This window comes from Tursiops truncatus, chromosome 20 (assembly GCF_011762595.2).
Source record: "Tursiops truncatus isolate mTurTru1 chromosome 20, mTurTru1.mat.Y, whole genome shotgun sequence".
Classification (NCBI taxonomy): Eukaryota; Metazoa; Chordata; class Mammalia; order Artiodactyla; family Delphinidae; genus Tursiops; species Tursiops truncatus.
In genome coordinates this window covers 14,552,771-14,565,246 of record NC_047053.1, presented here as the reverse complement: position 1 = coordinate 14,565,246, position 12,476 = coordinate 14,552,771, and the positions used below count along the sequence as shown (strand labels likewise).

At 43.1% G+C, this 12,476-nt stretch overlaps 1 protein-coding gene across 2 annotated transcripts in view; it reads left to right on the top strand.

Annotated features, from left to right (window-relative positions):
• EFCAB5 (EF-hand calcium binding domain 5) overlaps positions 1 to 12,476 on the top strand; it is a 119,295-nt gene that overhangs the window by 98,144 nt on the left and 8,675 nt on the right. The window contains exons 20-23 of one of the 2 annotated variants that reach the window (XM_073797164.1): positions 245 to 348; positions 2,673 to 2,926; positions 4,207 to 4,490; positions 4,891 to 4,987. In XM_073797164.1, coding sequence (XP_073653265.1) covers positions 245 to 348; positions 2,673 to 2,926; positions 4,207 to 4,490; positions 4,891 to 4,987 — 739 coding nt within the window. Of the gene's footprint in view, positions 1 to 244; positions 349 to 2,672; positions 2,927 to 4,206; positions 4,491 to 4,890; positions 4,988 to 12,476 lie in introns of those variants that run through there. The other variant, XM_073797165.1, reaches the window with a different exon arrangement.

The window sequence follows — 12,476 nt, the reverse complement described above, 5'->3', positions numbered from 1 at the left end:
CCCTGGTCGGGGAACTAAGATCCCATATGCCTCGGGGCAACTAAGCTGGTGCACTGCAGTTACTGACCCCACAGACCACAACTAGAGAGAAGCCGACGTGCCACAACGAAGAGCACGCACGCTGCCCATGCACCACACCTAAGACCCTGATGCAGCCAAAAACAAATAAATATTTTTTAAAAAAGAGAGAGAGTATGAAGTCTAAGTACTCCTTTCTCTAATGATATCTCTGCCTCTTTTCAAGGATTCAGACTATGTTTTACGAAATATGATGGTCACAGGGCACCTGGGTCTAACAGAAATCCACAGGAATCCCCCTATCATCTTTAGGAAGACTTGCATCTTCAGGTATGAGACATACCTCATGGTCTGTTTTGTTTGACTGCCAGCTTCTGCCTCTTATTAATATACACTGGCTCTCATTCTGATTGGGTTTTAAAGAAAAATTACTGCAGACCTTTGTCTGCCTGGGTCCTTTCCCCCTCAAGTCCTTTTTAAAACAGATTTCAATTTAGTGTTTTATTTTCTATAATTGTCCTGTAAACATGGAATTAACAAAAACCCACCATGGTTATGAAAAATACACCCACATCACTTAATCAGAGCTCATCCTCTTAATGTTAACTAGCCTGTGGACTTGTATTTTTTATTTAAAGAAGACAGTCTGGGGCAAAGATGGGGAGGAGGCAAAGAATGTTGCCTTTAATAAACCCCCAGTTCTAGATAACCTTGAATGCCTCTCACCTGTGGAATGCAAAGACTATTAAACTGTGGACAGATGCAAAACAGATCTTAACTAGAATACATCTTTTGCAAAAAAGGGACCACTGCTTCTTAGAGGGTCAGCATAGTTGAATAGGCGGTAACCTATCTCAGACTAGTAGGCTAATTTGACATTTAAGTACCTATGTTAATTCAATTTCAGTTTGGCCTCATACCAGAATGTTCATTCAGTTTTAAGCTCTTTTCCATACAGTTATTCCTTGTGCTGGTCAAGAGTTCTACAGGAGTCCTTGTAACATCCAGACTTACAACCTCGGATTTCTGTGTGTAACTTAGAGTAGGTGCTATTTTTTTTTTTTTTTTTTGGCGGTACGCGGGCCTCTCACTGTTGTGGCCTCTCCCGTTGCGGAGCACAGGCTCCGGACACGCAGGCTCAGCGGCCATGGCTCACGGGCCCAGCCGCTCCGCGGCATGTGGGATCTTCCTGGACTGGGGCACAAACCCGTGTCCCCTGCATCGACAGGCGGACTGTCAACCACTGCGCCACCAGGGAAGCCCAGAGCAGGTGCTTTTTGAGGACCTCTGTTGACCAAGAAAGCTTAGCATGATGCATCATTACTATGGTTATCATAAAGACACGAAGTGATGGCTCAGCTGCAGCAAGGGGTAGGAATAGCAAAAGAAGGACATAACCTTCCCTATCATCATAGGATTGATGTTATGAACTATAAGTGTGCTTTTTTTTGGCCATGCCCTGCAGCATATGGAATCTTAGTTCCCCGACCAGGGATCGAACCCCTGTCCCCTGCAGTGGAAGCACGGAATCCTAACCACGAGGGAATTCCCTCAACGTGCTTTTGAGGCTATGCAAAGCACCAACATTTTTACAAATACCTCAAAGGAATGACATCTCAATATCATGTAAGGACTTCCCTGATGGTCCAGTGGTTAAGACTCTGGGCTTCCACTGCAGAGGGCGGGGGTTTGATCCCTGGTTAAGGAAGTTCCGCATGCCAAAGTTCGGCCAAAAAAAAAAAAAGATACACTCAATATCATGTAGATGGGGAAAGAGAGAAAGAGATAAAAAGAGATACCTCACTAGAGAAAAAAGAAGCCACTACATTTCTATGAAAACCGCAGGTCCCTCACTGAAGCAGGTGCCCTGCCCAGATCCCCATGTACCTTCTGCGAGGGGCCAGGTCCTACTGCTAATGACTTACACTGTAACTTTCTCTGGAGGAGCACCCTTGAGCAATGGGAGCCTCTCACCAGGAGGTGCCTAAGAGTTCTGTAAACACCCTCTCCACACACAACCCAAGCAGATTAGAGCTCTAATGACTGACAAAAGGCCTCTCCCCTGCCTCAAGGTGGAGCAGAGTCTGGGCACAATTTGCCTTCCAGAGCTCCCCTTGGGATCAGACTGAGGCTAGAGTTCACCTGAAATCACATTCTTGCTTAGCTCCTCCCCCTTGCCTATCGTGCTTTTCTCAGACCCTTACAGGTTTCTCCTGAGAGCACTCCCTCAATAAATCATTTGCACAGAGCATCCCTTTTCTCAGGCTCTGCTTCTAGGGCACCTGACCTAACACGCTCATTGTTCCTTCAGGCGTTCAACCAATACGTATTGGACAATATTTAAACAAAAAACAAATACCCTCAGATAAGGATAAGTATATAGTAAAAACAATAAGGCAGAGTATTAGGGTGGAGCGAGACTCAGGTGCAGCTATTTTAGATTGTGGGGTCTGGGAGGGCTTCTCTATGAGGAGCTGAGGGAAAGACCCCTGTGAACTCAAGGGGTGGAGTGGTCCAGGCAGACGAAACAGCAAAAAGGGCTGGTGCGGCTGGAGTGTAGTAGGCACAAGAGAAGATGATTCAGTATGTTTGGGTGGAATGTTATGAACAGGCTGTTGTTTTATATCCTTATGCTTATTTGGTTTTGGTTTCAGAGATTTCCTCTTTAAGTGTACAGACAGTTCAGAAGTTGTTTTGGCCTCTGTCTGTGGAGAAAACCACATAGTAGTTCCACTTCGTGAGAGAACAGGAGAAGCTTTGGGAGCTCTCGATGTTAACATTGGCAGAAGTAAGATGTTGTTGTATCGAGAATTTAAAGATCTACAGAAAATGACGAAGGTGATCCAAGTTGCCTGCAATGAAATACTGGGCGAATTATCTGGAGAAATAAAGAAAAACTATATCTTAGGTATTGTACATGTGGCGACCATCTGAATTCATGGATTTAAAAAGTTTTGGGGAAATCACAGACAATGCAATGCAGGATGCATTTTCTAAAATGAACTGTTGCAATATATAGATCTTTCCACATGGAAGGATTTCCTTCTTGCAGTCTTGGGCTGATGAGTATGGGCTATAAATTCTAGCAAAGGGTAAGGAATCACATTTTCTTGGCTAGAGTCATGGTTTTAGAACTGGAAGGACTCATAAAGGCAATATACAAGTAGCATTTATTGGGTTGGCCAAAAAGGTCATTTGGGTTTTTCTGTAACATCTTATGGAAAAACCCGAATGATCCTTCTGGCCAGCCCAATATTAAATGTCACATCATGTGTCAAGCACTTTAAATATGTTATTTCAATTGGTCCTTACCATAACTCTATGAGGTGAATGGTGATTATTTCATTTTACAGATGAGGAAAGTAAAGTTCAGAGAAACAACTTGCACCAAATCACATAGTTAACAAGTGGTGAAGGCTGGATTTGCACCCCAGTTTGGGTGCTCTTTTCAGTACATTACACAGTGCTAACTCTTCGGAACATCTCATTTTACAGATAAAGAAGCTAACGCCCGTCAAAACAAAAGTCCAATAGCAAGCTAGTGCACGACCAAGTACAGGCCCCCGGTCCTTATGATTCCACATTCACTAGGCTACCCTTAGCACAAAATCAGTTTGGGCAGAAGGGAGGGAAGAAGGAAGCATGGAAACCTTTGGCTGCCTAGAATGGAATGACCAGAATTAGTAGAGTAACACTCTGGTGGGGTAAAACTGAAAATTTCTAGCCACTATACAGTGTGGGAGAAGAAGAAAAAAGAAAAGAAAACTCATGTCTTTTGAGCATCCACTATGTGTAAGACCTGGGGCTAAGCACTTTTACATATACCATCTCCTGTAATTCCCACAGCTCAACAGGGAAGTAGGGATCAGCTCTATCCTCACAGAAAATGAAAAGGAGGCTCAGAGAGACCGCAGAACCAATAAGGGGGAAAGTAGGTATTCAAACCAAGATCTAACTCCAAAAAAGTTTCCACATTTCCTCAAAGCCTCTTCCTGTGAACTTCACCAGGTGTAATTCCATTTTTGCCTTTTGATTTCGTGACTAGAGAAACTGATTGTTTAAAACCATAGGATATGGTCTTCTTCTTCCTGAAGAAAAAAAAAAGTTTTACTATATTATGTTCAGAATCCTATTAAAAAGTAGTGTGTGTACTAAACAACAATGTGGGATGTCATTCAATCATTCCAGAAATTGAAAATGTGGGAGCAGTCCAGCGGGCAGGCATTCTCTTCTTCCGAGTCATGCTGAAAGAGCTACAACAGTGCCTCCGGCTGCTTACCTCCATGGACTTTGTGTCACTGTTGCTCTATGATTATGATCTTCTGGCAGAGCCAAAATCACCAGACAGCCAGTCCCAGGAGTTGGAAGCCAACATAAGACTAGTACAAGACATCCTAAAAGGGATTATCTTGTTCTTTCATCCAGAATTGGAATTATCAAGTGACTTAGGAAATTGGGATCAGTGTAAACTGGTAAGTTTTTTTTTAAGTACACTTTATTGAAAAATATCCTACACAAGTTTAGATATACAAATCATAATTGCACAAATCCTAAGTATACAAAGGCAAGAATTTTTACACAATGAACATTTGTAACAGGCACCTAGATCAAGAAACAGAACATTAGTGGCATCCCCAAAGCCGTCCTCTGTACCGTACCCTCTCCCATCACCAGCTTCTCACACACACACACACACACACACACACACACACATGCACACTCACCCTCGGGTAACCAGAATCCTGACTTCTAACACCATAGACTGGTTTTGCCTGTTTTGAAGTGTATGTAAATGGAATTATGTAAACTGATGAATTGGGCACTCTACTTCCACTTGTTGATGATTCCATAACTTTTTTTCTTTGTTCACAGTACGTTAACCAATACTTAGTCGAGAATATTTGTGACTTTGATCCAACTGCTAGGAAACTGAAGGTTAATTTAAAGCTCATTGATGAATATATCAGAGGTAAATTTCCACTTAATTTTGGTCTAAATCTATACCAAGAGCAACAAAACACAGTTGCAATCCAGAGACTTTTATTAGAATAAAGCAAGTGGCTCATACATTCAATTTTTAGGGGAAAATAGTTCTGATTATAGTCTTCTAAAAGGAGGGGCATTGTCTGTAATCTACTGCAATCCCCAAAGTGACTGTCTGTGCCACACGTATGAGAATTCAGAAGCACCTCTGTCTCCCACTTATTGACTACATGTTCATAATTCGCTAAAAAATAAAAGCAAATAGGGGCTGCAGTGAGACTAGGAGACAAGTATGTTAAGCAAAAAGGCAGCTATTATCTTTAGTTCCCATGAAGAACCGAAGAAAATAATAGATTATGAGTCTTTATAGACTAGTAATGTAGACTTTTTGGGAGGAGCATCAGCAGGAATCAAAGCAGTGAGGCTCCCAGGTTGGAAAAGGTGATGAGCTCTTTGACCACAGAGAACTGGTAACATATAAGGGTAAATATGCATATACAAGCACACATTTCTCTATGTGTGTATATTACCCCACCAGAGACCTAAGGCCAGTTTTGTTTTGTTCTGTTTTTGTTTTTTGCTGCTCGGCTTGTGGGATCTTAGTTCCCCAACCAGGGATCGAACCTAGGCCCTCGGCAGTGGAAGCACAGAGTCCTAACCACTGGACGGCCAGGGAATCCCCCTGAGCCCGTTTATATGCATAGAATAGTAAAGAGCGAACTTAAAAATTTGGTTCTTTTTTTTTTAACTCATTTAGAAAACTAATCATTAATTGGAAAAATGGCTCTGTAGAAATCTCTTCACTAAGCCTATCCATCTCTCCCCCACTCTCTTTGGAGACTCTGGACCAAGTCACAAGTGTTTCTAGACTTCTGTGACACCTATATTAGGCAGAGTGGCTTAGAATCAGACTCCTAGGACAAGAGAAAGGAAAAGGCAACTCGGGGGAAGACAGCCACACTCTTCAGGCTGTCTGTGGCAGTGGAAGCACGTAGCACAGCGGAAGCACAAAGCAGTGAGCGAGGACGGGTGGATGAGAGAGAGAGAGATCTTCTGGCTTAGGAAGGAGAGATACTCCCAGAAGTTCGGGAGTGCTAGACACGAGATTCACATAAAAGTTAACATGGGGCTTCCCTGGTGGCGCAGTGGTTGAGAGTCTGCCTGCCGATGCAGGGGGCACAGGTTTGTGCCCCAGTCCGGGAAGATCCCACATGCCGTGGAGCAGCTAGGCCCGTGAGCCATGGCCACTGAGCCTGCGCGTCCGGAGCCTGTGCTCCGCAATGGGAGAGGCCACAACAGTGAGAGGCCTGCGTACCGCCAAAAAAAAAAAAAAAAAGTTCACATGAATTCATGTGGACCGAGAGTGGTGTGAGTAAAGATTAGAATTCCTGTTTGGAAGGTCTTCTGTGTGCCCTCAGGGCCATGGACTGATTCACAGAGCCTCTGCATTCACAGGTGTTGCAGTTATCACTTCTAAGGTGCTGTTTAAGGAAAACAGTAACGGCAGCAACAACAAAAACGAATACGTGTTCACTATATATTTGTATACACTGTACTTGGTCTATACTTGTTCACTGTTCACTGAGGACTTAAAACTCTAGCAGAAATATTTTCTATGTCAGTGCCTAGTTGCTGCTCTTCCCTTTGGAGTAGATTTAGTCCCTGCCTTGGGCCTGGCACTGCCCCACGTGTGACCCGTTTGTCTAATTGAGATTCTCCCTGAGTCCCTACTCCACTTTGGTCCCCATCCAACCTGCCAGCCCCTTGGCCTAGAACCAGATCCTGCTGCCACTTGTGTCCCTTCAGACTGATGTTCCCCTTCTTGGGCAAGGACTCAGGTACCCCCCCCAAGTGTCCAGTCCAGTCCCTCTGTCAGATAGGAGCTAGGGATGAGGATCAGGCCCCTCCCCTCTCCACCTTGAAGGCATGTTCAGGAATTGGCTCTCAGCCCTTAATAAAGGCATCATCCATGGCATTGTACCAATGCTTCAAGGGAGTTTCTTCAGGCTCACCTCCGATTTGCCTATCAGAACTACCTCCTGTTGTCATATATAGCTCTTTTGTTTCAGGAAAACATGCAAATTTCTGTTTCCTTTGCTTGCCCCCACTTTGGACTGTGCTAGCTGATTCCTGAGTAGCCTTGATCTCCAATGCTCCCCAGCACTTTCTCTTCCAGCAGTGTCCTCAGGTGCCAGGAATTCCAACTGCAGTTAACAGCTCGATTCAGCCAGAAGCTAATATCCCCTAGGCTCCCCTACCACGGCCACCAAACCTTTAGCATTACCACAGTCTCTGAATCAATCAAGAAAGTTCAGACCACCCAGGTACCAACCCTCTCTCCTTCAGATGCAATTGTATCAGGAAATTCTAAGCTCCGCATTTGGGGAAAGGAAAGAGAACTCTTGGGGCACCCTTCTGCTTGTGCCAGAAAAAGAGGAGTCTTCTGGCAGGGCACTCTGCTGCCCAAGTTTATCTGAGCCTTCTTCTAGAAGTAAGTAAGGCCCCTACTCAATGACTCCACCCAGCATGAAATGCCACCAATACCTATAGGTTCTGCCCAGGATGGGGAGGGACTTTTGGCATAGCTCCAAACTCACCAAACCTTCCAAACTGATGATTTTGCCAAGAAAACAGAGTCAGGGCTGGTGATGTGCCCACACTTTTTTAGGGCTTCTGCTTCCAACTCTCACTCCACTTCATCCTAGCTCTAGCGAGATCATACGGTATTTGTCTTTGTCTGACTCATTTCACTTAACCTAATGCCCTGAAGTTTCATCCATGTTGTTGCAAATGGCAGGATTTCCTTATTTTTTATGACTGAACAATATTCCACTATATGTATATATCACATTTTCATTATTCATTCATCTGTCAGTGAACACCTAGGTTGTTCCCACGTCTTGGTTATTGTAAGTAACACTGCAGTGAACATGAGGGGTGCAGATATCTCTTCAAGATAGTGATTTCATTTCTTTCAGATGTATACCCAAAAATGGAATTGCTGGATCATATGGTAGTTCTATATATAATGTTTTGAGAAAACTCCATATTGTTTTCCATAGTGACTGCACCAATTTACATTCCTACCAACTGTGCATAAGGGTTCTCTTTTCTCCACATCCTGGCCAGCATTTGTTATTTCTTGGGGTTTTTTTGTTTGGTTGGTTTTTGTTTTGGTAATAGCCTTTCTAGCAGATGTGTTGTGATATCTCATCGTGGTTTTGATTTACATTTCTAGAAAGGGTTATTTTATATTCTGGTGGAATTCCAGGCAGCTGTGTCCCACCTTTATATTGAGACAGTCACCTTTGCAGGAGCACTGGGCAACTTTGTTCAGCAGGCTTGGCTTCCCAAGACTATGCCATTGCATGTGAATGTTGCTGACATACTTCCCTGTGGGGGACCCACTGACTCCAGTGACCACTCCCGGACAGCTGTGCATAGTGCATCAAAAGCCTGCTACCCTCTGTTACTCTGCCTAAAGTACTCATGTAGTTAGCCTTCTCTACCTGAAGACCCGTGACCTGACCACCTTGTAATGGATCTGTTCTCCTCACTCCATTTTGGACCTCTGATGCCAGCCTCGCCTGGTTTTTCTGTCCCATGTCGCCTTCCCAGTGGGTTTGGACAGATGTTTTCTACCAGGAAATGTTCTCAGACCTAGAGGTAAGAAGAGCTGTCTCCCATTCCAAGTGTGACCACAATCACTTTGCTATCTAGAAACTGTGTTTCTGCAAGTAGCCATACTTCCTCCCCACACCTAAATCCAAACGTCTATAGGTGCACAGACACTGGTCTCAGCAGGAGTTCCCCAGGCCCTCCACTTTTCCTGCGAGAGACCCAGGGCTCCTCTTCCAAAGCGGCCACAGCCTCAGTGCTATCACCATCTATAAAGAAACTCACCAGCTTCCTCCATAAAATACCACCATGATCCTCCAAGAATGACAATGGAGGGAGATGCTCTACCATCAGGGGGCAGGACTGCTGGACTCACAGCCCTGATTAACTTCTGTCCTCAAGATTCACCTTTCCCCCCGGGAGATCTTTCCCTAATTGCTATTGCCACCACCGTGGTGGCTCTACTGCGTGCTGTTCTCCATCCCTCTCCACTCCAGAAGTGGGGCAAGACTCTCTCCTTCACCTCCCACTGCACAGCTAAAGATCAGACAGGATTCTACCAACCATCCAGAAATAGCAAATATGAATACAGCACTGAACTGAATCTGCAACTGTGAGGATGTGCCGGGTTCTTTTAAATGAGTCAGAATGAAATGGACAAGAAACCAAGAAAATTGTTTTGTCCTATTTGGCTTGGATTTGGTTACAGTTCCCTACCACCTTTTCAAACCTAGTATTCTTAGATAGTGGCCTCTTCCAAGACTTGTTCCTACTTGTCGGAAAAGAGCTGCTATCACAGTTAGATCTGGGTTTAAGAGGGAGTCTAGAGTGTGATATTTATGAGTTGCTCACGAATTTCAGGCTCTAGAGGTAGAAACATCCATTCCGTTCTAGAATAGATTCCCTTGTCCTGAAAAGAACCGCTTAAAGGGCCCTTTTAGTTAAGATATGAGACAAGTACTCACACACTGTTCAGGAACTATTTTGGAATTTGTTAAAGACCTGGGGCCTAGATGCTTGCCCATTTCCCATGCATTTCCCTTCCAGTTTCAAGTCATCTGGGGGAAAAAAAAAGAGAAAAATTAAATTAGCTATTTTCTTTTGTTCCTTATCACTCCTTCTGATTTTAAATTTTGAAGTTTTCCAATAGTAGTTATTGAATTATGAGAAAAATGGTTTTGTCAAGGTAACATCCCATTGCTTTGATATCTGATAAAGGCTGTTGAAAATCAGTTTAATGAGAACATTTTTCTATTTAAGGCAAACATATTTTCCAAGTTCCTTTGTCACTCATTTTTTTCATTTCAGTGGATGCTAAAACAGTCTTTTATCCCAAAAGGATTATAAAAATTATATCATACTTTTTTTTTTTTTTTTTTTTTTGCGGTACGTGGGCCTCTCACTGTTGGGGCCTCTCCCATTGCAGAGCACAGGCTCCGGACGCGCAGGCTCAGTGGCCATTGTTCATGGGCCCAGCCATTCCGCGGCATGTGGGATCTTCCCAGACCAGGGCACGAACCCATGTCCCCTGCATCGGCAGGCGGACTCTCAACCACTGCGCCACCAGGGAAGCCCTATATCATACTTTTTATTAAAGTACTTTAAAAGGTCAAATAGAACTAAAAGCCTTCTAACAAAGAAGTCACTAGCCCATCCCTTTCCTCTCTTTTCCCCAGTTCCTCTCACCATGCAATTCTTTTTGACTCTTTTGACTGTTTCTTCTGTTGTTTTCAAATTTTCTATATTTCTAATATTATGCACTATTGCTATCTTTTGAGTCATTAACTTAAGCCTTGTCAAATGATTTTCTTCTTATAGATGAAAGTTTAGTTCTGTTATACCACAATTTTCTTACCTTGCCCTCCCAATGAAATTGTATTACTATTTGGAGTTAAATCCAAATGCAATGTTTACATGATTTTGCCTATTCAGATATCCACAGCTGAGCATTGTAGCATATTTTGATCATTCCTTTTTCATTTTTCTTTTTCCTGAAGTAAATAATTGCCTTTTATTTTTTAAATTGCTTAGTTTTCTTTGTACTTCATAATTATTCTCACCCCTTCTATTTGTCTCTCCGTATTTTTAATTTCCCAAAAGGTCAGTTTTACCAGGTAATTTTTGTTGGTTTCAATTTCTTTTTTTCTTGAAGCCATCCTTTCTAGAGATCTTAATTTTCTTTGAATCTGGGGCCTTCCCCCACCCCAGATCTGCTCCTTAGCTGCCTTCCTGAAATTTATTTTGCTGCCGTCAGAGGCATTTACTTTGCCATTCTCTTCATTCATTCTTCCTCGATCTACTCCCATGTTTTGAGGTAGCATATCTCTAGTAGTTTCCTGAGCACTAGTGCATGAATGGTAAATTTTTTGAGACTTTTCGCGTCTGAAGATGTTTTTATTCAACTGTCACATTTGATTTGTAGTTTGCTAGGAAGTGTAATTTTAAAGACATTGCCCCATTGTCTTTTTTTTTTTTTTTTGGCTGCGTTGGGTCTTCGTTGCTATGCCCGGGCTTTCTCTAGTTGCAGTGAGCGGGGGCTACTCTTCATTGCAGTGCGTGGGCTTCTCACTGCGGTGGCTTCTCTTGTTGTGGAGCATGGGCTCTAGGCACGCCGGCTTGAGTAGTTGTGGCACGCGGGCTCAGTAGTTGTGGTGCACAGGTTTGGTTGCTCCGAGGCATGTGGCATCTTCCCGGACCAGGGCTCGAACCCATGTCCCCTGCATTGGCCGGCGGATTCTTAACCACTGCGCCACCAGAGAAGTCCCCCATTGTCTTCTTTTAGAAATTGAGATATAATTCACATACCACAGATTTCACTCTTTTAAAGTATACCATTTAGTGGTTTTTAGTATGTTCACCAGGTTGTGCAATCATCACCACTATCTAATTTTAGAATATTTTCATCACTTTAGAAGGAAACCTGGTACCCATTAGCAGTCACTCTCCTTTGCCCCTCCCCACCCCAGCCCTTGGGAACCACTAATCTACTTACAGTATCTATATATTTGCCTATTCTGGACATTTCATATAAATGGAATCATACAATAGGTGGCTTTTGTATGTGGCTTCTTTCACTTAGCATAATGTTTCAGGGTTCATCTATGTCCAAGCATGTACCAGTACTACTTCATTACTTTCTTATAGCTGAATAATAGTCTATTATAAGGATATACCACATTTTATTTATCCATTTATCAGTCGATGGACATGTGAGTTGTTTCTACTTTTTGGCTATTATAAATAATACTGCTATGAATATTTGTTTACAAGTGTTTTCAGTTCTCTTGATACATAACTCCGAGTGGAATTGCTGGGTCATATGGAAACTCTATGGTTAACTTCTTGAGGAAATGGCTCCGTTGTTAGAAGAAACTTGGGAACTTCCAAGCTTGCTGTTGAAAAGAAGTCTGAAGCCTTTCTGATTCTGCGCATGTAACTTTCAGATTCTGTGCATGTTTTGTTTTGTTTCTCTCCAGAAGCTATAGAATTACTCCTTTATCTCCAAGACTGTGAAATTTCATAATGATATATCTTGATGTGGGTCTGTTTTCATCCATTGATCTGAGCACTCACTGGGCCTTTTCAGTTGTGAAACACAGGTTCTTAAGCCCTGATGATTTCCTGCATGGCATCAAGGCTGCTACTTACAGCTGTGCAGTCTGTGCACTGCACAGATGTGCCCTGCTGAGGATGGTGGGGGCTGAAATCTAACCAGAATTCCATACACTAAACTGTGTGCTTTAGCTTAAGGCTATATCTGCTTGGAGGAGGGGTATCTCTTTCCTCACACCTTTTTCTTTCTTTCTTTTTTTTTTTTTTTTTTTTTGCGGTATGTGGGCCTCTCACTGTTGGGGCCT